The sequence below is a fragment of the Talpa europaea genome (genome assembly GCF_964194135.1).
Source record: "Talpa europaea genome assembly, chromosome: 2".
Taxonomy (NCBI): domain Eukaryota; kingdom Metazoa; phylum Chordata; class Mammalia; order Eulipotyphla; family Talpidae; genus Talpa; species Talpa europaea.
In genome coordinates, this window is record NC_140068.1 from 103,713,041 (window position 1) to 103,740,670 (window position 27,630).

Consider the following 27,630-nt stretch of genomic DNA (forward strand, 5'->3'; position numbering starts at 1 on the left):
AAAATACAGGATGGTTACACTTATAAGAGGAATGTAGGGGATCAAGGGAAAAAACAACAGCAACAACAAAAAACACAATAAAACAAAACAAAAATGAACAGACAACTATAAATCAGAGACATTCTGTGGGGGCAGGGGGGAAGGGCGGGAAGAGCACAAGGGACAGTGGTAATGGTGCGCGGGTGAATTGGTAGTGGAAATTCTATGGGGACTCACCTGAGAGAAGAAAGCAAACATTGCAAAAATAAATAAATAAATAAATAAATAAATAAATCTAATAAATAAATTTACTTGTTTTTACCTGGACATTAGTTGATATCCAACTATAATATAACTATGATAACTCTTGCATACTATGAAAAAAAAAAAAAGACAGGGTAGTGAAGGAAAACAAAAACAGGGCAAAAAAAAAAAAGGAAAATAAAAGTGGCCTCTAACTTAAGATACAGAAGGTCAAGCACTGTCATGCACTGCAGTACACTAGGCAGTTAATTTTTATGGCAAATCATTTAGTCAGAAAGTGTTTTTCCATTTTATAAATAATATGAGATCACACATGTATCTATCGATGAACCTGTCAACATGAAAATGTTGATTCTAGTGTATTAGTGGTGTTTCTTCAAAATAAAAAATGTTAATAAAAAAAGTATGTGTGAAAATATATGAGACATGAGTTAAGCAGAGACTGGAATGATGGTAAAGAGGATGGTATGATCCTCACTGTGTGGAAATGGGCCCCCAGAAAACCAGGAGCCTCACTCTGAGGTGTAGTTCTCTGGTGGAGGCTGCAGAGTGAGAGGAGACCAGGGATGCCAGCCCTTCCTGGTGGGGGTCCCTGATAGAGAAGGGGCAGAGGGAAGCCTGGGAGGGCGTCCCAGGAGTCTCAGGACCACTCACCTGTGTACAGCTGGGACTTCCTCCAGGCTGAAAGGGAACACACAGGTGAGAACTCAGCACAACCACCAGCTCATGTGATCCAAGGGCCCTGTGGTCCCTCTGTTCTGCAGGTGAGACTTTCTGGGGGGTGGAGGGAGAGGCTGAGAGGTCATGACCTCCTGCCCTGTGCAGACAGCAGCGGGTGGTGGGAAATCCCTGGCTCAGGTCAGGAGCCTGCAGGACAGACTGACCCAGCCCTGCCTGCTGCCAATGTGGGGCTTTGGGAAAGTCACTGAGTGGCTCTGGATCTCACAGCCTTCAAAAGTCCTGTTTCATTGCTTTTGGTAGGATGGCCATTTTGATAATGTTAATTCTTCTGATCCATGAGCAGGGGATGTCTTCCATTTCTTTGTGTCTTCTTCTATTTCTTTCAACAGTGTTTTATAGTTTTCTTTGTATAGATCCTTTACCTCTTTTGTTAGGTTTATTCCCAAGCATTTCATTTTTTTTTTTGTTTCAATAATAAAAGGAATGGTTTTCTTGATTTCTTCTTCTTCAGATTTATTGTTTGTGTATAAGAAGGCTACTGATTTTTGTGTGTTGACTTTGTATCTTGATACTTTACTAAACTGATTGATTAATTATTTTTAAAAAACTAATTTAATTAGTTTTGGGGTTCTCTATGTATACATCATATTATCTGCAAATAGTGATAGTTTGACTTCTTCCTTGCCTATTTGGATTCCTTGTATGTCTTTCTCTTGTCTTATTGCTCTGGCTAGGACTTCCAGTATTATATTGAAAAACAGTGGTGAGAGTGGACATCCTTGTCTTGTTCCAGATCTTAATGGGAATGCTTTCAGCTTTTCACCATTGAGAATTATATTAGTTATGGGCTTGTCATATGTGCCTTTATGATGTTGAGGTATGTTCCTTGTATCCCGAGAATTTCAAGGGCCTTTATCATAAATGGGTGTTGTACAAAGAGTTGATGAGACTCAACAAAAACAAAGAAAATAATCCAGTCAAATAATGTGCAGAAGAGCTAAAAAGAAACTTCTCCAAAGAGGATATGTAAATGGCCAGCAGGCATATGAAAAAATGTTCAACATCACTTGTAATCAAGGAAATGCAAATCAAAACTACAATGAGATACCATCTTACACCAGTGAGAATGGCACATATTAAAAAAAACTAGCAACAACAAATGTTGGTGAGGTTGTGGAGGAAAAGGAACTCTCCTGCACTGCTGGTGGGAGTGCAAACTGGTCCAACCACTATGGAGAGCTTTGTGGAGATTTCTGGACCTACTAAACATAGAGCTTCCATAGGATCCAGCAATTCCACTCCTAGGTATTTACCCAAAGGACACAGAAACATCAATTCCAAAGAACACCTGCACCCTTATATTTATAGCAGCACGATTTACAATAGCTAAGCTTTGGAAACAACCCAAATGCCCAAAAATAGATGACTGCATCAAGAAGATGTGGTACATATATGCCATGGAATATTACTCAGCACTAAAAAAAGATAAACACATGCACTTTTCAGCAACATGGATGGAGCTGGAAGGGATCGTGCTCAGCAAAATAAGCCAGAAAGAAAAAAATACCGGATGGCCTCACTCATAGCAGGAATCTAGAAAACCTAAATAAGGGACCAGAAAAAAGAATAACTATAAGAAAAAAAATCAAAATCAACAAACAACAACTATAAAGGAGAGACACACTATGGGGGGGGCAGGAAAAGGAAAGATTGGGGTCATATAAGGGGGGAAATAAGAGGAGTGCAATTGTATGGGGAATATAAAAATAAATAAATTTTTAAAAAGTCCTGTTTCATGCACTACTCAGTGTTCCTACATGACCATAAAAAGTTTAAAGGAGGATGTCGTTTTAATACATACATTAAACCATAATTATTTCCTTGCAAATATATATGAGATATTAACATCAAACTGAAATAAGAACATATGTACATCAGACCAGCTCCAGGGTAAAAGTAACCCATCTTTCACAGGTGAAATATTTCTAGAAATAAACACTCTCTGGGAGATGGAAAGTTCCCCCACCCCTTCCCCTGCAGGATCACCCCGTCCTCTCCCATCACGACAGATCAGCATCTTCAGGAGCAGAAAGAACAGAATCTTCTTTGGTGGATTTTGGGGAGTAAGAACAGGGGGGAGGTCACTCTCCTTAGCGTAAAGAACCCATTGATTTATAAAACCTCAGAGCAGTTGACTGTGGTTTCCAGGTGCTGACCAAGAACAAGATGCCCTGAAGGCCAGAAAGCCAGCACCATGGTAGGAAGATCAGGGAATGAATGACATCAGGACACAGGAGACTCCAGGGGTCACCACATCCCATGATCCTAGAACTGGGGGTAAACAACAGCCCAGTTCAATGTGTGATTGAATAGACAAGGGGAGGGACCCCTGAGCACAGGGGCAGGGATCCAGGACACCTAGGGCATCACTCACCAGCCAGGTAACCTGCCTTCTTCTGGTCTGAAAGGCAACACAGGAAACAGGGGAGCTAAGAACTAGAATGTCACTAATAAAGGGGACACAGGGAGTTCAGGAAGAAGAGCAGAGCTTACCTAGATCTTCCTGGAGATCCTGCATCTGTGTAAAATGTTCTCTCTGGGTGTAGCAGGCAGCCCCCAGGAGCAGGAGCTGAATCAGCAAAGTCAGCACCACCTGGAAAGCCAGCTTCCAGGGAGAGGCCCCGGGGGAAGAAGGGCTCTGCAGACAGAGACCCCACAGAGACCCCATCAGGACACAGCCCAGGACACCCGAGCCCAGAACCCCTGGGGATGGCAGCGTCTTCCTCTGACCCTGCAGGGTTTGGTAGCTGGGAGCAGTGCTGACCTGGGATGACAATAGCCATGGCCTTCTCCTGGCCCAGGACTGGGTTGAGGATGGAGCAGGTCACGCTCCCCGCAGAGCTGTCTCACACCACCAGTGCGGCCTCCTCATTGTCATGGGCCTGGACCTTGGAGAACTCCAGGAACTGCTCCCCACGGGGGTGTCTCCACTGCACCTGGGGCTCTGGGAACCAGCCCTAGGCTGTGCACACCACACGCACCCCGTCCCCCTCTGGCCCTGTGATGTACAGTTGAGGGCAGAGCTCACACCTGCGAAAGGAAGATGAGAGCCAGGTGGGGCAGGGCCTTCCTGTGCACACCTCCAGGGGAGACTGTCAAGGTGCATTTGGGGGGTTTGGGGGATATCACCCCTGGGGGAGCAAGATGGAGACCCCAACACAGAGAACAGAAGGAAGGAGCATGATAGGCTAGAAGGGCCTCAGCTCCTCTTCCAACCCTGTAGGGAGAGATGATTCCCACAGGAGAGAGAAGGAATTTCACATCTCTCTCTTAAACACATAAGCCATAAGGATAAAACTCCAGATCACTCTAGGTGGAAAAGGCTTATATTACCAAATTTTCATTGCATAAATTAAATTCAGCCATACATTTTTGTCAACACAAAATGTTGACAAAATGAGTGAACTTCCTCTAGATAGCAAAAAATGTTGCGAGCCAGCCGCAGCAGTCTGGGTGTCAGGGGTTCCTGAAGGATGGGAAGGCATCGGGCAATTGTACAGAAAAATAGTAAGGGAAGGGGGAGAGAAAATGTGGAGACGCAGACACTTGATCAGGGTGCTGACATCATCCTGCTGAGGGTCTCAGCAGCCCTTTATTTATACTAAGCAAATCGTGAGTACACAAGCATAAGGTAGGAAGATAACAATTATCACATGTCCTTTTTCAGGAGCCGCCAAGGGTCTGTTTGCCTTCCGGCAGAGGCAGAGGTGTAACATTTATTATTCTTTGTCTTAAAGAAGGCACAGTTGCTAAACAAATGTTTTCAAAATAGTTATTTACTTTAAACAATCTAACAGTTATTTTATCACTAGCAAAAAGCATATGTGTCTACAATTAACATTTCTAAGTTTGCCATGGTGAATGATTAACTATGGGCTGAGGGAAACAAAGGGCAGGAAGTTACCTGGGGGAAGGGAGACAAAGGAATTTTTTCTAACTAACCTACAAAGTTTAGACCAACATATAACTAATTGATTAAAGTAAAAAACAGAAGGCTTTTATTTAGAAATTATTATCTATATTGTTTTAGCTCTACCAGTCATAAAATTGCTGTTGACTTATTCTTGAATGCATACTCTAACAGCTACCATACCCATTGTCACCTCCAGGGGAATCAGCCCTAAACAAACAGGAAGAATTTAGCAGGAGTCAGCTATGGTGCCTCCTGGCTCATCAGGAATTTTCTTACACTTGGAGAATGGATCACTTCTGCCACCCAACTGCTATCTTTAAAGTAATGGAATTTCCTTCTCCAATTAGCTCTTGCCTCAAAGGACCACATCTCCATATTAAAGACTTGGCCAAGGGATGTTTACAGCCTTTTGTTCCCAGAAGTTTTTTCACTTGCTAATGTAAGGCCAAATGTTGACTGCCTTTTGGCAGAGAAAGACTAATTTTATAAAAAATGTAATAATTGTATTATGCAGTGTCATTTGCCATCAAATTGGTTATTGAGTAATTGATCAGTATTTGCAGTTTTACTTTTAAATGTATATTTTTAGCAATGGTAGAAACTAGCCATAAACAAATGAGGAGAATCTTGGAGTCAGCTAACGAGATTCCTGATTTTTCAGAAATCTGCCCCATGCCTGGACTTTTGTCAGACGACATGAGTAGCGCAGCTCCCATTAAGAAAATATCTGAATTTATAAGATTTGTGGACTCGATATGGTTTTGCTTGTTTTAATCACCCCAAAACTCTTGTGTACCCAAACTGGTCTTCCCACCCTCCTTTGGATCAGGGGAAGGGAATCTCCCCTCCAAGGGTGACTGTTCCTGAGCTCAAATCCCACAGGTCCCCCTGTTATAGGGCAGGGAGAGGGGAGCACTCCAAGTGGCCTCAGACGCCATCTTTGATCTGGCCACATGGTCCAATGTACTGCCTAATCTTTTGAGTAAAACTGGCACAGAACAATTTCCACAAATTAAAATCTTTTAGCAAGTCACTACAAACAAATTACACACAAACACACAGAATTTTCACAAAACCCAAGCCAGTTTTTCTACAGCAAATCGACATATGAAACAAACACACTGGAGAAACCAAAAATCACATCTGCGCTTATGGTAGCCAGTGCCATAGGGAAGCCCAATTTCCCCATGGGGCTGACTAACCACGGATGGCTCTGTCCTAAATCTTCCTGGTCGCCAAATCTGTTATAGGACAGGGAGAGGGGCAGCCCAAGCCCCGCAAACCTGCCTATTCTAAATGGGTTCTGCCATCCGCCGCATCAACATAAAACAGAGGAGACTTTAATGAAAAGGAACTTTAATAAAACTAGGAAACAATACAGGTAAGGCAAAGAGTCTAGTTTCTAAATCAAGCACCCAAATTTACCCGACCCCTCGGGGGTAAAAGTCCATCCAAATGGGATTGGCCCAGAGCAAAGCCCCAAGGCCTGCCACAAGTCTAAAGCATTTTCCAGTGGGGACCCACAGAAAAGGGCCAGAAACCACCAGACAAGCTCGGAAGGAAAAGAGCAAAATCAACATCAAGATAAAAGCTGCCATGGTCACCTCCCCACTGGTCTCACCCACATCTGTGTCACCTAGTCCACGACCAAAAGACAAGCGCAATTTTTCTTCACGTGTCTCTGGGCTCCTTGCGGCTCCTCCAGGTCTCCTTCTGGCTCCATCTTGCTTCCTTACTTAGTCTCTTCTCCAGCTTCTTCTCTTCCTGCTCAGCTCCACCCTCTCTTGGGTGGGGCAGGGAACCTCCCCCTTTCCTGGGGACCACCCTGTTACACCCCTCTCCTCCTCCCTCTTAGGGGTTGTTATCATAATTCATTTTCATTCTCTCTCTCTCCCCACCCCCACTGTCCTTCCATCTTCTCCCCTTTTCTCATATCTTACAGACGTTTAATCACCATTGTTTTTTTTTTTTTAAAGATTTATTTATTTTTTTATTTATTTATACACGCACTGGGTACAGTCAGAAGCGCGGGAGGGTGAGAGAATTCACCAGTGCCAGAGTGGGGAACAGGCAGACTGACGAAGTACACTGCTGAGGGGAGCAGTGGGCAGTAGGAGAGGTCTGCGCGCCATGTGGGACCCTCGTCTGGCGGCCCGAGATAGAACCGGTGCTGCAGAGGCAAGGGCAGCTTCGCAGCCCAGCGTTCGACCGCTGCGCCACCGGGGAGGCACTTATCACCATTGTTAACCTCTACCTTTCTACCTATTATTTTTACAATTATATAAACATATTTAAATCTTTGTGGAATGTGTTTTTTTTTTGTTACAAGAGAGCACTCTATAATGTATAAACAGCTGTATTTTCTCACTTCTGCCCTACATTCAGCCACCACAGTGCAGCAGCTCCTACTGCTCCATTCACCAGTTCTGGGCTATGCAACATGTCTCCTGTCTGGTTCCCCAATCTCCAAGGTCCTTCTCATTCAATGTCCCCTCAGTGTAGGACATTCCTAAGTTCATCTTGAAACCATACCCATCTTCTTTGATCTCCCTATCTTGAGGATAGTTTGTTGTAACTTGACCACCTGCTGAGCCCTTTTCCTGTTCTCACCTCCACTTGATCCTTGAAGGCAGCACAGTCCCAGGGTTTAGTACATAAAGCCCCAACTTATCTCAACATTCTCCCACGGAATCTACTACACTTCCTGTTTCTACACAATTTCTTATACACCATTTCCAAATAACAACTCACAGCCTCCCCTACCTCTCCTCCCACTAAGCTCCATCCCCTTGGTTACTTCTACCTGCATTCCTCACATGTCCTTCACACTCCAATTATTGTATATATGAACTCAAGATTTTGCCTCATCTTTGGTAAATTAGTTATATATTCCTAATTCTCCGTCCTTCTTCATGTCTACCTCACACTCACCATGTACATTTTAGATCCCTCACACTCTGACTCTGGGTTCAGTCATGTGACTTCATGTGTCTAATGAGAAATCAGCTCATGTGACTCAGCAGAGGTTTAAAGTGCTGGCCCCAAGGGTCTTCCCTCTACCATCTCCATGGAAGACATTGTAGTCCAGGTGCTACAGGACGAGCTCATGGAGCAGGGCCTGTCACCACCAGCCTTTCCCCCTGAAGATGTCTTCCCTCAGCAAATACTCTGTGTCCATCATTCTTGTAAACAAGCCCAGCCAAGATCCACGTGGTAGCCAGTAGAGATTAGCCAAGTTTCTATTGGCAAAGTCCTGAAAGACCCAAAGTAAATGCAAGTCCATTTTTATGGGCCACTGAGATTTTTTTCTATGGTTCTTGTTATACAGCAGTATTATGGTAATAGGTAACTGATAGGCATGTTCTTAATATAACAAAAAAGACAGAACAAAAGAGGAAGCCTCTGCAATCTATGCTTCTCCCTTCAAACTGTGTCCCAATTATACTCCTTCAGTTGGGTCTTATTTCTACACCTCAATGATGGCTGCCCTCTGGTCTAGCCTCTGGCACTTGGTAAAGCCAAATAGTCCACTCCACACCCCATGACTGCACTCCACACCTCCAGACTTTCTCCACTCCCTTCTTCTCCCCACTACTGCCAGAGTCACCATTCTAAGCACTGTTCTGCTAAAAATCTTCAACAGCTACACATTCCAACAACATAACACAGCCAACTGCCTCCCTTCGCAACCCTTTTCTTTATGTTTCCTTCATTGATTTTACCACCTGTGCCCTCAAGGCCCAAAATTCCAAATCCAAGTATTTAACTGCTATTAACCACAATCACCAGGCTCTGTGGACCTGCTCATCCTTCCTTCTTCTGGTCTGAATGGCATTATAGAACCTTGCTTGATAAAATGAAGTCATAGCTCAAATATCTTATCCCATGGAGTTTTTTTACCAACAAACCTTCAGTGGCATCAATCAACCACCCTCAACTGTGTACTCTGTACCCATAGCACCTTTTCATAACAGTATTATCACCTCTTAATACCCTGCCTCCTTCACTCTGTCCCCCAGTTATGAGGACTCACTGGGAGCCAAGAATACACCAAACACATACTTACCCCAGGACATTCACACTGGTTATTCCCTTTATTTAGAAATTTCATTTCCTGTGACTTACAACATCATAGATAACACCACTGTGTGACAGAAGGAAAGTTATTAAGAGAGTAACATATAAGAGTTTTTTTATTCACTATCAGAAAATTCTTACTCTTTTGCTTCTTTTGCTTTACAGACACATCACCCAAAGCAGTAATAGAGAAGGCAAAAATAAACAGCTGGGACTACATCAAATTAAAGATCTTCTGCACAGCAAAAGAGACAATAACCAAAACAAAGAGAAACCCCACCGACTGGGAGAAAATTTTTGCATACAACACTAATGATAAAGGACTGATCACAAAAATCTGCAAAGAGCTGATGAGACTCAAAAAAACAAAGTAAATAATCCAGTCAAAAAATGGGCAGGAGAGCTAAAAAGAAACTTCTCCAAAGAGGATATGCAAATGGACAACATGCAGATGAAAAAATGCTCAACATCACTTGTAATCAGGGAAATGCAAATCACAACTACAATGTGATACCATCTTACACCAGTGAGAATGGCTCACATTAAAAACACTAGCAACAACAATGTTGAGTGCTGGGCTGCGAAGCTGCCCGCAGCCTCTGCAGCACCAGTTTGATCCCAGCCACCAGCGAGGGTCCCACATGGCATGCAGACCTCTCCTGTCACACCCGCTGCTCCCCTCAGCAGTGTACTTGGTCAGTCTGCCTGTTCTGTTCCCCACTCTGGCTCTGGTGAATTCTCTTACCCTCCTGCACTTCTGACTGTACCCAGTGCTTGTATAAATAAATAAAATAAATCTTAAAAAAAAAAAAAAGAATGGTCTTGGGAAAGATGGCTGCAGTCTTGCTCATCTTACACTAACATCCACAATCAAGAGGCAGAGGGTCTTAAAGAACTTTATGTAAGAAATACAAAACAGAAAAAATTCCAATAGCGACCAAGCAAAGGTTTTCAGAACAAAGGCTCTGAGCTCTCTGTCCCCATTATTCTGAAACCAGGGGCAACTGCCTGGGGACCTGCGCCCTCACTGGATGGACCAGCCTCCATACCCTCCTTCCACACATCTCCCCAGTGACCCCCAGACTCTTCCCCAGGGCTCTGGCCTCACCCTCCAGCTCCCCTCTGTCCCTCTGCCCCTCCCGCCCCCTACCTCTGCACTGCTGTCATCATGGCTTCTGACCCCCTGGCCACCAGAGACCAGCTCCTGTGGGGGAGAAGCAGCCTCACGCTCCCTGTCAGTCAGCTCTGCTCCTCCCTCCTGGAGCTGCTCCTGCATCAGGGGTCACACAGGAGACCCAATCAGATCTAGAAATTTCTAGTTCACACTCATTAGGTCAAAGTGGTCTCCTGACTCCTTCATCACACCCCCATCCCCTCCTCCTCTGAGGTGATATCCACCCCCTTGACTAAAGTGCAGGAGGGCAGAGGAGAGGCCCCAGTACTGAGACAGATTGTTCCTCCCCAAGGGGACCAGCACCCCTGGTCCTGGGCCTTCCTTCCTCTCCCTCTGCAGGGTGAGGCCTCCTGCCCTGGGGCTGCTCTTAGCAGGGAACATGCTCCTCCCCGGGAGCAGGGTGGCCTCTGGCTGCCCAGAGCTCTGAGGTTAGAGGCCAGATTCCCAGTTATTTCCAAACTTAGGGTTCATGTCTCTGGGGCACCTGCGATCAAGATTTTAGGAACATAGATAATGTTGATCAAAAAGTATTAGGACAGCATCACTCCAGGGGCATTGAAACATCCACGTGTCACATGTGGACAGCTGAAGGGAAGAAAGGGCAGAAATTGGGAAGAAAGTAGATGGGCCCAGTGGGAGTGAGAGATCAGGCAGGAGCACCCCCAGGGCTGAGGGAGCCATGTCTGCTCTGCCTGAGATCACAGTGATGAAATGATCCCCACAGAGCTGTGAGAGGATTGGGGTCCCCATGAAAGGAATCAGAAGCCGTATTGGGAGGAGGATCCTGAGGATACACTCTGACTCCCCCAAACCCCTGTGACCTGCCCATTTGCAGGGGACTCCTCTCCCTCTGGATGAAGATCTCACCTCCTCAAATGACTCCCCCTGAGCCAAGAGAGAAAGAGAGAGAGAGAAGATGAAGGAGACGGGGCTGGGAACAACTCACAGAGACAAGGGGACAAGCCCTTGTCAAGCCCTGGGGACGTGAACTCTGGGGCTCAGCTGAGGGCAGACAAGCTCCTGAGGTGAGAAGGACCATGAGTGTCAGATGAGCAGCTTCAGTCTAGACCCAGGGTCTGCCCCGTCCTGTCTGGGGCCTGGTGTCTCCTCCTCTCCTCAGGCTGCTCCTCAGGTCTGCAGGAGAAGGTGCTGAGCTGTGTGAGAACTGGTATTTCAGTTTCTCGTTTTTATGTTAAAAGCGGGAGATTTTTAATGCATTAACTTTAAAATTACTAGCATAAAGTTTTCTATTATAATCAATACAAAGCTTTCTGTATAAAAAGCTGTCTTAAAATAACTAATCTTGTATAATTTTTATAAAATCATAAACATGACTCTCAAATATATAAACAATTAATATTTTTAATTAATCAGTGGCAGTACTGGTATTATTGCAGCATGCTACAAAGAGCATTTTGAAGAATAGATCCTTTGTTATCCAGCATGAAAGCAACTTAAAATAAAATATTCTAATAAAAAGCAAAGGGGTAATAGCTATGGATAAAAAAATTATAGTTTTTGGAATTATCTTTTTTGCTTTACATACAGCGTGTGACTTCACAGCAAACACATCCTTTTTTTTTTTAAGAGATACTGGTTCAACTTTCAATTTTTTCTTCAGTCAACATTTATTTATTTATACAAGCACTGGGTACAGTCAGAAGCACGGGAGGGTGAGAGAATTCACCAGAGCCAGAGCGGAGAGCAGAGCAGGCAGAAGCACCGAAGTACACTGCTGAGGGGAGCAGCAGGTGGCAGGAGAGGTCTGCGCGTCATGTGGGACCCTCCTCCGGTGGCCAGGGAGCAGCCGGGGATCGAACCAGCGCTGCAGAGACTGTGGGCAGCTTCGCAACCCAGCACTCAACCGCTGCGCCACCGGGGAGGCTCCAAACACATCCTTAATAATGGTAAAAACACAAGTCAAACCTTGTACATTTTCTAAATAGTTATATGTTTGAATCCAATTACAAAATCTCTAATGTCCCATTTAATCCAAAGACTTAACACAAAGCTTACTTATCAGGTTTTAGTATCTTTTCAGATCAATAGAAGGAAAAAGTCCATGGATAGTAGCTGAGGGTAAATCTTAAAAACGACAAACATCCCATCTTAGGATCCAGAAGAAAAGCAGCACGACCACCAGGAGAGACATGTGTCCTCGGCTGTGACTGGGGTGCCCCTCCAGGGCTCATCCTGACACTGTGCAGGGGGCAAAGGAACATGCTCCTGGGTTCCAGCTCCAGGTCACACAGGGGGGAATGTGGGGGGATGTGGGCCAGGAAGTGATAAATGGTGATGGGAGAGTCCACACCTGTGACTACTAAGCTCCACACACACAAGTCACACTCATCTGAACACCCACACAACACAATTGCATGTTTTTGGGCCTCCCCGGATGGCGCAGGAGGTTGAGCACAGTGCTGTGAATCTGTCCGCAGCCTCTGCAGTGCCGGTTCCACCCCCGCCAGCCGGGCGAGGGTCCCACATGGCGCAGCAGAGCTCTCCTGTCGTGCCTGCTGCTCCCCTCAGCAGTGTACTTCTTCAGTCTGCCTGTTCTGTTCCCTGCTCTATCTCTGGTGAATTCTCTCACCCTTCCATGCATCTGGCCTGTACCCTGGTTCTTGTATAAATAAATAAATCGGCCTCCCCGGTGGCGCAGTGGTTGAGAACTGGGTTGCAAAGTTGCCTGCAGCCTCTGCAGCGCCAGTTTGATCCCTGGGCACCGGGTGAGTGTCCCACATGGCATGGAAGACCTCTCCTGCCACCCGCTGCTCCCCTCAGCAGTGTACTTCGTCAGTCTGCCTGTCTGTTCCCCTCTCTGGCTCTGGTGAATTCTCTCACCCTCCCGTGCTTCTGACTGTACCCAGTGCTTGTATAAATAAATATATTTTAAAAAAATTAAAAATAAATAAATAAATAAATAAATCTTTAAAAAAATACCACAATTGCATGTTTTTTTTTTTTAATAGAGGCATGTTTTATTTATTTATTTGTTTGTTTGTTTGTTTTGTTTATACATGCACTGGGTACAGTCAGAAGCGCAGGAGGGTGAGAGAATTCACCAGAGCCAGAGCGGGGAGCAGAGCAGGCAGAAGGACCGAAGTACACTGCTGAGGGGAGCAGCGGGCGGCAGGAGGGGTCTGCGCGCCATGTGGGACCCTCCTCCAGTGGCCGGGGAGCAGCCGGGGATTGAACCGGCACCTCAGAGGCCGCGGGCAGCTTCGCAACCCAGCGCTCAACCGCTGCGCCACCGGGGAGGCCCACAATTGCATGTTTTTAACTATCAAGAGAAAGCTCCCTTTACATGTCTCCAAAACAGCGCCAATCTTTGTTGTTTATATTACGTATTTCTCAAATTCAGTCACAATTCAATTGTTCATCTATTACCCAAATAATACATCATAAACATAAGGTATTCTTCAGCATCTGGATTCCTCAGCACAAGTTCAAGTTGGATAAACTCCAGTTAATTCAGGACACAAATTCATTGCTCATTCCCTTCCTTGTCCAACCAGTAGGAAAACCCCTTGAAATATTTTTTGATCTCCCATGGTAACATTCTTTCTACACTGAACAGGTTCAAGTCAGTCAATTTTACCATCTGTGGCCTCAGCAGGCCTGACCTGACTGTTCTCACAGCCACGGCAGTAAATGGGTGATAGGAGAGTCCATACATTCAACTCCTCAGCCCCATACTCACAATGTATAGACTGCTTATCTTTAAATATCAAGAGACGCTTCCTTTACAAGTGAAGAAGTGTAGGGGCAGGATGGCCACTGAACAGGTTTTTTGATCTGGTAGATGGGTAAAGGAGAGTCCTGGAGCCCTCAGTGGCTTTCTCAGGCTTTTATTGAGCTTTACATGCATTGGAGCAACCACGTACACAGCACCCTGGGGTGCCAGGGGGCCAAGAAGCCCACAGGCCTCCAAGCCCCCAGCAAGCCTTCACTCTGGCTTCTCTCTCTCCTCTAGCTTTCTTTACTCTCCTTCTCTCTCCTGCCTCTCTCCTGCTTCTCTTGCTTATCTCCTGCTTCTGCTTCTCTCTGTTACTATCTCTATACTCCTCCCACCACCCACAGAAGTAAATAAGTCAGCTTGCAACAATGTAACAAGAGCAAATTCCCCATCAGGCAGGGTCATCCTAATGGTGGGAGGGCAGAAAAGCCTGAAAACCATTTACCCTACAACAAGTGCTCACCCTTCCCCCAAAATGAGGAGGCAGACAGCCCCAATTTTTATTTTTAACAAGCCATTTAGGCATTTCTCAAATTTGCTCACAATACCTTTATCTATTCTGTTACCCAAAACTATATTATACACAAAAAGTACATCAACTTGTCTAAAAGCACAAGGGAAGATGACAAATGAAGACAATGGGTAATAAATACAAATTAACATCTTCTTGATCCACTCATAGCAGGAATCTAGAAAACTTAAATAAGGGACCAGGAAAATGAATAACTATAAGAAAGCGAAAATCAAAATCAACAAAAAACTATGAACCAGAGACACTCTATGGGGGGTGGGGGGTGGGGAAAGGAGGGCTTGGGGTCAAAATAAGGGGGTTGCAGTTGTATGGGGAATATAAAAATAAAATTTAAATAAAATGTGAAAAAAATACAAATTAACACACAACAAGAGAAATTGTTAGAACTATTATAGTCTCTTCACAGTCACACACCATCATGATGTCCGACATCTCCCCCACTCTTCCTTCTCTGTCTTCTCCTGGCACCAGAACCATGTCAGTGTCCCCTGGGGGAGGGATCACACCTTCCTCCCTGCAGGTCTGGTGCTTCCTCTGGCAGCTGTGGTTCCCGAGACCCTTTGTCTCAGGACATGGAAGGACCGAGTCAGCACAGGGGCCTCTGGAGCTCAGGTCACATTTCCCCAAGTCACCCCAAATCTGAGAGTCTCCTCTTCATTCACATCTTAATTCAGGGAGCTGTTCACTCCAGTCCAAATGGTGCTGAAACAAAAGAGGAACCAGATCCTTCTCCTGAGTTCACCAAGTTAACACACCACAAGTTTATCACTGGTCATAGAAATTCATCAGGTTTGAAAAAATAAGTGTATTTCATCCATTCCAGAGTAGGAAGCAGATAACAGAATATTAGGCTCCTCTAAAAGTCCATTGTTTGCCATTTCCCCAAATATTTTAGAGGCATAAGTACCTGGTCAGATAGTCCAGACCCCAATAAACAGACCTGGGGACCCTCCATCAGGCTCTAGTTTCCTCCACACAAAGTCAAGTTGGATAAAGTAAACACCAATTCATTTAGGAGAATCATTCAGAGCTCATCCCCTTTCTTGTGCTAGCAGCATAAAATCTCTAATAAATATTTCCTTTATCAAATGATAAATGATTTCCCATGGTAAAGTTCATCCTGCCCCAAATGGGTTCAAAATTATGTCTCAGCACAAGGCCTGACCTGACTGTTCTCTCAGGCACGGCCCAGGAATCTGCACCCAGAGCAGGAGGACGAGACTCCAGCATCTGGGACTAACTCACAGATTTGTCCACAGGGAACTGCAGCCCCAAGAAGAGCCCAGGGCAGGGCTGGGCAGGCAGGAGCCTCATGGGGACACAGTCTCAGGGGGTGCAGTGGAGGAAGGGGGCTTCAGGCCCTGGGGGAGCCCCATCCACACCAGAGCCTGAGGGGATCCCCTCCCTTCGGGGACTCACAAGCTCCTCCAGAGAAGGATTGTCCATGGGCCCAGAGGGCTTCTGGGGCCCAGCCTCCAGGGGGCAGAGGGTCATGGACACATCTCCTGAGATACATCTGAAGTACGGAAAGAGGGTCCCAGAGAAGGACTCAGGAGGGAAGGAGAAGATGTGGGAGCCATCAGTCATGTCATAGAAGGAGATGTCCCCGTGATCATAGTCCAGGAAAACCCCTACCCAGTGGGGAAACTGCCTAAGGAATAGCGGAGTATGAAGGTCAGTAAAGGCTTGGAAAATGTTACTGCACCGGCCAATCGCCCATTTCCCTTTCAGTGGAGACACAGTACCATATCTAGTTTTCTCATCTTCCCTCCAGACCCCCAGTGCCCACTCAGTTCTGTCTGCATTCCTGACCTTGACTTTCCAGTAGCAGCGCCCTGATGTGATGCCCTCAAGACCCAAAACACTGTCTATTAGTCCATTGTGTTGCTGGGTCAGACTCTTTTTATCATGAGAGAGGACAATGCTGTGTTTACAGGAAGCTGGATCCAGAGTGACAGTCCCTGCAGAGAGAGAACACATAAGCCAGCCTGACATAACAAGGGCACACACCTCCCCACCCCAGATACTCAGCTTTATGGGGAGAGGGATATGTGCCCTGAAATGAGAGCCTGGTGACCCCAGTCCACAGCCCCCAAGCAAAAGAAGGAGCCACAAGATTATTGGGGGTCAAATATGTCACAGGAACCCTGGGGACCTGCTCAGACCCCAAGGATTAAGGAGCCCCTACAGCACCCATGACCAGTCGCCCCCAGCCTAGCTGTGTGATGTCACAGCTGCACCCACCCCACCCCCCATGGAGGTTGCAGAGTCTGTGTCCACACAGAGAACAGAAGGAAAGGCCAGAAGCTGAGCAGCCCCAGAGAGAACAGAGTGACTCACAGGCCCGGAACTGCTCCTTCCGCCAATCTGCAAGAGACACACATGTCATGTGAGGGACTCTAGATGTTGACACATCAGGGCCCACACCTAGTTTTCTATAAGACAGTGACACAGAGTTCACAGGGGAAAATATTTGGAAAGATTAGTTGATGCATTTAACTTTTAGATTCATACACATGCACACACACACACACAATTGTTATGCTGCAAATCTCCCATGATTTAAGACCTAAAGCTTAATACTCAGAGGTAAGAGGCTGGACACCAACTGAACAGAAAGGTCTTTACCCAGACACGACCATCAAATTATACTTTTAAAGTCACCAGCCACAGCCCCATCCTGGAAACTAGGTTTTCTCGAGCAGGTTCTATGGAGATGAAACACCCAGGACTGCATGTGCTTGTGCAGAACTAACAGACCTGGCTGTGCCACTTCTCTGTGAGCCCTGGGGCTTAGAGCTACAACCAGCCCAGGCCTGTATGTGGCCTGATGCTCCTGCCTCCTGGGACAGCAAAGGTCTCTGGAGGCCTGGTGATGTGGGGGCTGGTGGGCAGAGCTTTTCCCTCTGATTGTGAATAAATCTGTTTGTCCAACAAGGGGAGAGAGACAGACAGTGAGAGAGAATGAAAAAAGATGACTGAGCAGCACGTGGGGGTGACTGTGACATGAGTGAGGAGACTCAGGACACTCTGCAGAGGGTCCTGCCCACTCAGGAGGGGGTGGAAAGGGTTCAAGGAGGAGAGAGACATGCAGAGTAGGGGACATGGACACACACTGAGAGGATCAACACTAGTGAACAACTTTCCACATTTTCATGTGTGGTAGAAACAAAACCAACCCTGTAGACAGAGAAGAACACAAACACATTGGATTGACACAACTGTTTCCTTCAAGAAGAGCCCAGAAAGATGGAAGCTTCAAAGTAAAACCTCTCTGTATAAGCAGAATAATGACTTCAAAAATGTCCATGTCCTCATCCCATGACCCTGTAAACATGTCTCCTTGACAGAGGAAAGAGAAACCTGCAGGTGGGACAGATACGGCACCTGGAAAAAGGTATGTTACTGTGGATCATCAGGGGGAACCAATCACATGAGCCTTAACAGCCGGGACACCGCACCTGTGCTCAGAGACAGTCACAAGGTGACGGCAGCAGGGCCATAAAGAGGCTGCAGGGCAGACTGTGTAGACAGAGGATGGGGTCCCCAGTCAATGCAGGGGCCCTAGATCCTGGGAGAGGAAGGGGCTCCTGGAAGGAAGGAGCTGCCAGACCCTGGAGTTAGTCCCAGGATGTGGTCTCAGGTGTCTGCCCTGCAGGCGTGAGTGATGATAAACTGTGTGGGTGACGCTGCTCAGGGTGTGGTGATGTGTGTCAGCAGCATCTGGAGCTCTGATGCCCCATGTCGGGGGCTCAGCAGGTGAGCAGAGCCTGTCAGTGGAGGGTCTGGAGGGAGCACCAGGACCCCAGGACACTCATGGAGAGATGAGGACCCAGAAGCATCACTTGTTCTGGGGAAGACAGAGTGAGAGAAGGGCCTGGAGAGCAGGCAGGGAAGGAAGGATGGGTGAAGAACGGAGTTCAAGGACATGGGACAGGAGGAAGTAACCAGAAAATTCATCAATTTGCTGACCAGAGACAGACCCATAACCTAACTCCGCTGTAGGGGGAGGGTCACCCACAAGCCCTAATGAACAGACAGGACCAGCCCTGCCCACGTCAGCATGTGCCACACAGACTCTTAGACCAATGGCCCCAGGGGAGCCCCTGAAATGACTGAAAGGGGAGCACAGGTCCCTCTCCCCCAGTGCCCCAAGGCCATGTCATCCCCACCCACACCTGCCTGGGAAGGAGGAAGCAGGTCATTCCCCAACACTCAGGTCAGACACAGCAAGACTGAGATGCCATCAGGGAAGAGCATGAGTTTCCCAACCATGTGAGGAGCGAGGGGGAGAGAGGAGAATCCAGGATCCACATTTGTAGGAATAAGGAACAACATCTTCTTGTGCACATGGTGTGTAAATGTGTGACACCAGCCACACCTGCACAAGCTCACTCAGAGAAACTGGCAATTCCATCTTAGCTTGGTAAGAAACAAGATCACATGCAATGACTGGGTGGCATATATGTGACCTCTTTGTAAAAAAAGGAGATTTTAAATTTACTTGTTTTTCCTGAGACATTAGTTACCACCCGGTATAATGCTCTATCCATGCTTCTTCATACAACAATGAAAAAGAGGGCATGGAGGAGAACAGGAACAGGAGCAGCAGGAACAAAAAGAGAAAATCAAGGTGGCATTTAATGTGAGACACAGCATGCCCAGTGTTGTGTGTGCACTGACTGCTCTAGTCAGTTAATTTTTGTAGCAAAACGTTAAGTAAAAAATTTTGTTAGGGCCTCCCAGGTGGTGCAACGTTGAGCGCTGGGTTGCGAAGCTGCCCGCAGCCACTGCAGCGCCGGTTCGATCCTCGGCTGCCAGGAAGGGTCTCACATGGTGCGCAGACCTCTCCTGCCAGCCGCTGCTCCCCTCAGCAGTGTACTTCGGTCCTTCTGCCTGCTCTGCTCCCTGCTCTGGCTCTGGTGAATTCTCTCACCCTCTCATGCTTCTGACTGTACCCAGTGCTTGTATAAACAAATAAATAAATAAACCTTTTTTTAAAAAAAGCACTGTATCAAATTTAAATTTTTTTTTAAATTTTACAAATAATAGGAGATCACACATGTATCCATCTGTGAATCTATCAGTGTCAAAATATTAATTCTAATGTATTAATGGTGCTTCATTCAAACACATCATTGTTTTTGCATGCCAAAGGAAAGTTTATGTTAAAATGCACGAGACATGAACTCAGCAGAGGCTGGAATGATGGTAAAGACGACTCTATGATCCTCACTGTGTGGAAATGAGCCCCAGGGGAACCAGGGAGACTCTCAGGAGGGTCCTCAAACTCCTGGTCCCAGGCCCCTCCCCCACAGTTCCCCTCTCTGTGGCTCAGGGTCTGTGTCCAGAACCATAAACAAACCCCTGAGCAGGGAAAGGGCGTGTGACTCAGGCTCAGGAGGCTCAGATCTCCCCTCACCAGCGTCTCTGACCTTCCCTGCAGGACTCTGTGCAGACCCTGCCCTGGGGTTACAGGGGGAGCTCATGTGAGAGGCAATGCAATTAGATGGTCGCCTCAGTAATGGTTTTTAAAGTGTAACTTTATCTGAAGTACTTCAAAAGGCCCACTGTGTTTCATTCCCAAGCCTTGCACAGAGTCTGCACAGCACAGATTCAAACTGGTGACTGTGCCCAAAACCTCTAGAAGGCTCTTCTCCCACACACCCCTCTCCTTCCTTCCCCTCTCTCTTCATCCAGACTTTTCTTTCAAATTTCCCCCCTGTTCTTCGAAAATGGGTTATAACCATTTTAGGTTTGTTCTTTTCCAGTCTACATAATTTCCTCTTAAAAAAAATAAATAAATAAAATAAATAATAGCAACCATGAGACTGTCAGACAGAATTCTCCTTAAAAAAAAGATGGTTCTGAATATCATACATTGTTTATCTTGTTACAAAGACACAAAAAGTACACAACTACACACACACACACACACACACACACAAACTGGATTTTACAGTAATTTCAGAACTTTCACAGGCCTCTGCCCAAGAATCATAATCACCCAGAAGCTCTGACCCAGACTCAGAACACCTGCCCTAAACAACTGATTCCTCAGCACCCACGAGGGATTAGAAGGAAAATCCAGCTTGGACATGATCAGAGCATGCATGAGAAGAGAGAGAATCAAGAGGAAACAGGAAACAAATACCAGATCCAAAATTGGACTGGAATTTTAAATCCAAAGGATCCATAAACAGGACCCTTTAGCACGACCTGACTCCGAAGCATGAAGTAGAATGTCTGGAATTTTCAAGAGATCAGCAAAATCCTGAACCACACATTTGTCCCTGCTGTAGCCTCTCCTCACACTGACCCCCACTGTCCTCACCCACAAGAAAGGACCAGGTGACAAGGGGTCAGAGGGTGTCCTGACCCCACATGACCTGCAGGGAGGACAGGACAGGTGGAGGCAGGTCTGTGCTCACTAGGGGGGCCCTGTTGTTCTCAGATGAAGACTCCAGAGTGAGAGGAGACCAGGGACTCCAGGTCCTTAATGTGGGGGTCCCTGATAGAGAAGGAGCAGAGGGGAAGCTGGGAGGGGTCCCAGGACCCTCAGGACCACTCACCTGCATACAGCTGGGCCTTCCTCCAGGCTGAAAGGAAACACACAGGTAAGACCTCAGCACAACCAGCTGCTCTTGTGATCCAAGAGCCCTGGGCTCCCCCTGTTCTGCAGGTGAGACTCTCTAGGGGTGGAGGGGAAAGGCTGAGAGGTCAGGACCTCCTGCCCTGTGCAGACAGCGGGGGTGGTGGGAAATCCCTGGCTCAGGTCAGGAGCCTGCAGGACAGACTGACCTAACCCTGCCTGCTGCTGCTGTGGGGCTTTGGCAAGTCACTGAGCAGCTCTGGGCCCCACAGCCTTCAAAGCTTCTGCTTCACCTGCTACTCAGTGTTGCTACACAGGATCAAAAACAGTATATGGGAAGATATTTTTTAATGTACATATTATTCCATAATCATCACATTCAGTATCTGCTTGGAAATTAATAGGAAGATGAAATAAAAAGACGACATGGACATCACACCAGCTCCAGAGTAGAAATGGCCCATCTTCCTCCAATGCAGTATTTCTAGTGATAAAAACTCTCTGGCAGAGGGAAAGTCCCCCCACTCCCTCCCCATGCAGGGTCACCCTTTCCTCTCCCAGCACCACTGATCAGCATCTTCAGGAGCAGAGAGAACAGACTTTTCCTGGTGTTGTTTGGGGAGAAAGGGCAGGAGGAGGTCACACTCCTAAACTTCAAGAGTCCATTTACTTATCAAATCCCAGAGCAGCTGCTTTACTTCCAGGTGCTGACCAAGAACAAGATGCATTGAGGACTAGAAAGCCAGCACCATGGTGGGAAAGTCAGGGCTGGAATGAGACCAGGATGCAGGAGAGTCCATTGGTCACCACCCACCAGGATCCCAAGAATGGGGAGAAATAGCACCCAGATCTGGAGAGCCCATGGAGCAGGGTCCTGCCTCCTACCAGCTCCCACTTCCACCCCAGGGAAGGGCCCACATGTCTGTACTTAAGATAGCCAAGGGGAGGGACCCCTGAGCACAGGGGACAGGGACCCAGAACACCTGGAGCATCACTCACCAGCCAGGTAAGCTGCCTTCCTCTGGTCTGAAAGACAACACAGGGAACAGGTGAGCTAAGAACCAGAATGTCTCTATGAAGGGGGCATGGAGAGTTCAGGAGGGAGAGCAGAGCTTACCTAGAGCTTCCTAGAGATCCTGTATCTGTGTGGAATGTTCTCTCTGGGTGTAGCGGGCAGCCCCCAGGAGCAGGAGCAACAGCAAGGGCAGGCTCACCAGGAAAGCCGGCTTCCAGGGAGAGGCCCAGGGGAAGAAGGGCTCTGCTGACAGAAACCCCACAGAGATGCCATCGGGACACAGCCCAGCCCAGCACACCTGGGGGTGCTGGTCCCCCATGTGATACTGAAGAAGCAAGGAGGAGTGGGGGAGCAGCACTGACCTGGGATGACAATGCCCATGGCCTTCTCCTGGCCCAGGACAGGGTTGAGGATGGAGCAGGTCACGCTTCCTGCAGAGCTGTCTCTCAACACCAGAGCAGACTCCACGCTGAACAGCCCCTCAGTGTCCTGGGTGTGGACCTTGGAGAAGTTCTGGAACTGCTCCGCACGGGGGTGTCTCCACTGAACCTGGGGCTCTGGGAACCAACCCGAGGCTGTGCACACCACGCGTATCCCATCCTCCTCTGGCCTTGTGATGTGCACTTGGGGGGCAGAACCCACACCTGTGGAGGAAATATCTTGAGAGCCAGGTGGGGCAGGGCCTCCTGTGCTCACCTCCAGGGGAGGCTGTCAAGGTGCACTCTGAGGTATCTGGGGATCCCTGGAGCAAGATGACGACCTGGCATGTCATCTCTACCTTTCTACCTATTGTTTTTATAATTATATAAACATGTTCAAATCTCTGTAGAACTTTTTTCTTGTTGGAAGAGTACACCTTATAATCCATAAACAGCTGTATTTTCTCATTTCTCACCAACATCTCAGCCTCCATAGTGCAGCTTCTCCTTCTGGTCCATTCTGTTCTGGGTGATTCAACAAAAGCCTCCCATTTGTCAACCCCAGTCTCCACGGTCCTCTCAATGTCCTTTCAATCAGGACACTCCTGACATGACCTTGAAACCACCTCCATCTTGGACTGGTCACTTCCCTCTGAGGGTGGCTTGTTGTAACTTGGGCCCCTGCTGAGCCCCTTTCCTGACTTTTCTCCCTGCACCTGCTCCTTGAAGGCAGCACAGTCCCAGGGTCTAGTCCTTAAAGCCCCATCTTATCTCACACCCTCTCTCAGGGCTTCTTCTCCCTCAGCTCCTGTGTCTCCTCACACATCACTTCCAGATATCATCACACTAACCTCCTCAACTCCCTCCCTGATAGCTCCAACCCTGTAGGTTACATCTGCCAGGATTCCTCACATGCTCTTCACACCTAAAATTCTACATCTGAACTCATGCTGTCATCTCATCTGAGGTAAATTAACAAAAAAAAATTCCTAATTCTTCATCCTTCTTCATATCAGGCTCACACTCTGCCATGGACATTTTACTCACACTCTGACTCTGGGATCAGTCATGTCACTTCATGTGTCTAATGAGAGATCAGCTCATGTGACTCAGTAGAGATTTAAAGTGCTGACCCCATGGTCTTCCCTCTCCCATCTCCATGGAAGGACATTGTAGTTCAGGTGGAGAAGGACCTGTCACTAGCTTTTCCCCCTGATGCTTGCCTCCCTCAGCCAGGTGCCCAGGACCATTCATGTAACAAGCCCAGCCAAGGTCCACTTGGTGACATTTTCATGTGACCAAATAATGTAGGAGTAACTCCAGTGGAGAGTAGTCAAGTCCATCCCAGTCCAGCTGAAGTCTCCACCAGCCCATGTGAATACAAGTCCATTACTACAGGCCATTGAGAGATTTTTTCTGGGGTTCTTTGTTACACAGCAGCACTGTGGTGACAGGTAACTGATACACATTATTAATGTTCCAGACATTAAATATCACACAGACTTTACAAGGCCTTGGAAGCCTCTGTAATCCCTTCTTCTACTTTCAATTCTGTGACTCAATTCTCCTCATTCAATTGGGTTATTTCTAAATTTCACTGAGGGCACCTCCTGTGCATCGACCACCACTGTGTGACCCAGACTCCATCTCCACCCCATACCTGCATCCACAACTCCAGATACTGTCCCCACCCTTGTCCTCCCCACTGCTGCCAGAGTCATCATGCTAAGTGCAGTTGTGCTGAAAATCTTCAACAGCTCCACATACAAACACCACAACATGTGCACCAGGACCCCTCATCTGTGACTCCTCCCCAGCCTCTTCTCTCTGCAGTGCTCACACTTTTACACCTGTGCCCTCAAATCCCAACTCCCCAAACTAAAGAATCTAACTGCTGTTGTCCACAATCACCAGGCTCTGTGGCCTCCATCATCCTTTCTGCATCTGGTCTGAGGGGCTTTATAGACCCTGTTAGATAAAATGATGGCCCAGCTCAAATATCTACATCACATGGAGGTTTTTATGATTACCTTTGGGAGCATTCATCAGCTACCCTTGTCCTCTCCGCCATGTACTCACAACATCTTTTCATGACAGTATTGTCACCTCACAACACTTTGCTCCTCACTCTCCCCCACCAGCCATGAGAACTCCATGTGAGCAGATCACACACCAAACACATGCTCCCCCCAGGTCATTCACACGGGCTGTGCGGCCACATAGAAATTCCCTTCCCTGTAATGTACAACATGACTGTAGCCAGCATTGCTGTGTGATGTGTCGGAAGTTGCTAAAAGAAAAGCTCCAAAGAATTTTTTTTCACAGTGAGGAAAATTTCCCCTTTTTGCTTCTTTTTCTTTCTTTTTATTAAACCTATAATAGCAGACAGATGTGATTTAACCTATTGTGGCAGTCAATTCACTGTATATATAAATCAGTGATTACATGTTACAAATGATACATAGTAATTGTCTATAAACTGGGGAGAAAGGAACACCCACACATCAGATATCTACTCATCTGTATTCCCACTTCCCTGGAGACTTTGCTCCCATGGCTCCAGCCTGAGCTCCTATTTATTACTGTAACCACCCCTCAGGCCCAGCCCCACATTGCTGATCCATCTCCCTGCTCCATTTGGCTTCTGTCCTCATCACTTCTCACTTCCAAATGTCATTTATGCTCTGGTTATTGATTACGATAGCTCTCTCTCCCACCACAAATATAAACTTACAGAGTGAAGAACTTTATTAGATTTGCTTTAGTATCCAAGAGTTTAAAACAGGGCCAGACATGTAGTAGGTACCCTGGATATTTACATTTCATAAAACATGAATGAATAAGCCTTTTCTTACTCGTAAATGAAATGAAAAACTAAATTGCATTGCCCTTATTTTCTCCCCAATGCCAACACTCTAGGACTCTGAGATATTTAACATGTCACCCACCTGCCACCTGCAGCTCCAATCTAGCTTGCTCATGGAAAACTCTGTTGCTGAAGAAGCAGGTGTACAGCCTGTTGTCAGCAGCCTGGACCTTGTGAATGAGCACAGCAGCCTCCCCCTTGCTGAGGAATTCCCCCACCAGCGAGGTCCACCCTGCATATTGGGCCATCAGTTCCTCATGTCGCTCCTGTCCGTCTTGATAGGTGAACACTGACTCCCAGAAATGTGACCGGAACCACCTCAACTCCATGTTCTCTGCACTCATGACTGGGTCCAGAAAGCAGGGCAGTGTGGCGTCCTCACCCAGCTCTGCCACAATGGGTGCTCGGGGGCCAAACACACGGAACCTCTTTGTGATCACAGACATGGGAGTTAGAAAGGCTGGGAGACACAGTCATATCAGGGAACACACACAACATCACTGGGGGAGGCCCCAGCAAGCTGAGGGAAGGTGTCTGATGAGCAGACAGCTGACATGAAGGATTAACACTGACAATTCCAAATCTGGGAAAGATCTTCCAACCACAACTTGTGGTCCAGAAATAATGTCAAAGATGCTCCCTCATTCACTGGTGTACCTGATGGCAGGACCTTCCATAAAAACTCTAACTCCATGGTTCTCACCTTCAGCATCACAGTCACCAGGAGGGCTTGTAACTGTAAAATGCCAGGAACCTAACCAAGGCCTAATGTAGCAGATTGGGCTGTACCCAAGAATGTCCATTTCAAAAGAGTTCTTAGGGGACTAATAAAGTGTCTGAGGAAATCTGTTTCATTGCACAAAGGATCATGAATGTGAATGAGTGGATAGGGCACCCAGAGAACACCAGGCTTGCGACAAAACTGGACACTCTTGTACAGCAGTCACCAGGCAGACAGCACCAAAAGGGACACAGAGGAGAGTCATGCTTCATTGAACAAGAGTTAGGCAGAGAAGACACCTGGAGGTTGTGGTCAGTGTGGGGGAGGCTGCAGCACACACTGTGGGGCTGTCACTCAACCAGGCGCATGACCCTGGGCAGGGAGAGCTGAGAGTTAGGGGCTCACAGCTCTGGTTGGGTGCTCCCAGCTAACAAGGTCCCCACTGAAGAAACAAGGCACAGAGGTGGATGCACCCCCATTCCCTCTCAGGACTGGCCCCGCCTTCCTGAAGCTCAGGGACAGTGTGCACAGGGCAGAGTCTCAGGGCTGGACTGGGAGAGGTGGGTGTCAGGGGTGCCATAAACATGAGCTCACACACCCCAGCCAGAGCACCCACCCCAGAGGCTGGATGACTGCAGGCCCCACAGTCTCTGACTCAGCATCTCAAGGATCAGGTCTCTAGTCCTGCATAAGTTTCAAATCTAAAAACATAACACGGTCACCTGATGGAAAGTTAGAAGTAGTTCAACTCTCTAAGTTACCATTACAGACACATTTTTTCAAAAATAAGAAATTAAAGCAGCAAAATAAGCCCTAGATACTTGAGATCTCATTGGAACATGAAATCACAAGACGAGACCAACTCTGCAATATGCAACTACTACGGTATGGAAGATCATATCCTACTATCAAGTAGAATTCAAATTGCTGTAATAAAGTCAAAGAAATGGAGAAAACACAGAAAAGTGAATCAAAGAGAAAAACAAAATTTGGAACAATAAATGAATGACTTGGAAAATAAAATGAGTAAAAAGAAAATAGAAATAGAAGCCTTAGATTAAAATCACAGTGATGGGAGCTGTAAAAAATTAGCAGAGAAGCTACTCACTCCTGGAGAAAGTATTGGAGCAGAACAGACCAAATGAAAGATCAAATCAGTGACCTGAAGATAATAATGAAGAATGGACTGAAATAGAAGAAAAAAGAGAAAATGAAGAAAAACTGGAAGAACTAACCAATCTATGAGGAAAGGCAACATAAGCATAATGGATATTCCACAATTTGAAGAGAGACAGAAATAGAGATTCGTTCAAAGAAATAGAGTAACATTACATATATACACACACATACACATAATGAAATAGTACTCAGATTTTTTTTAAAGATTTATTTTTATTTATGTATGCATACAAGAGGTGAGATATAAGCCAGAGGTGTGGGGGTGAGAGGATTCAGGCAGACTGACAGAAATAGACTGCTTAAGGGAGCAGCAGGCAAGACAGGAGAAGTCTGCAATGCCATGTGGGTAGCTCCCTGGCCAGGGATCAAACTTCTGCAGCAGTGGCTGGTGATAGCTTGATAATGCTGAGACTTAACCCCAT

The 27,630-nt window shown here is 46.8% G+C and overlaps 1 protein-coding gene across 1 annotated transcript; it reads right to left on the reverse strand.

Annotated features, from left to right (window-relative positions):
* Positions 1-755: 755 nt before the first annotated feature.
* On the reverse strand, positions 756-25,754 carry LOC311188195 (butyrophilin subfamily 1 member A1-like; the record flags this gene model as incomplete). The annotated part of the gene is made up of 12 exons (XM_084259349.1): positions 756-835; positions 898-924; positions 3,359-3,385; positions 3,478-3,622; positions 15,836-16,063; positions 16,229-16,377; positions 16,757-16,783; positions 20,989-21,015; positions 22,008-22,034; positions 22,180-22,266; positions 22,386-22,667; positions 25,391-25,754. 12 exons carry the CDS (start codon positions 25,752-25,754, stop codon positions 756-758), a joined length of 1,470 nt encoding a protein of 489 aa, XP_084115475.1.
* Positions 25,755-27,630: the final 1,876 nt, after the last annotated feature.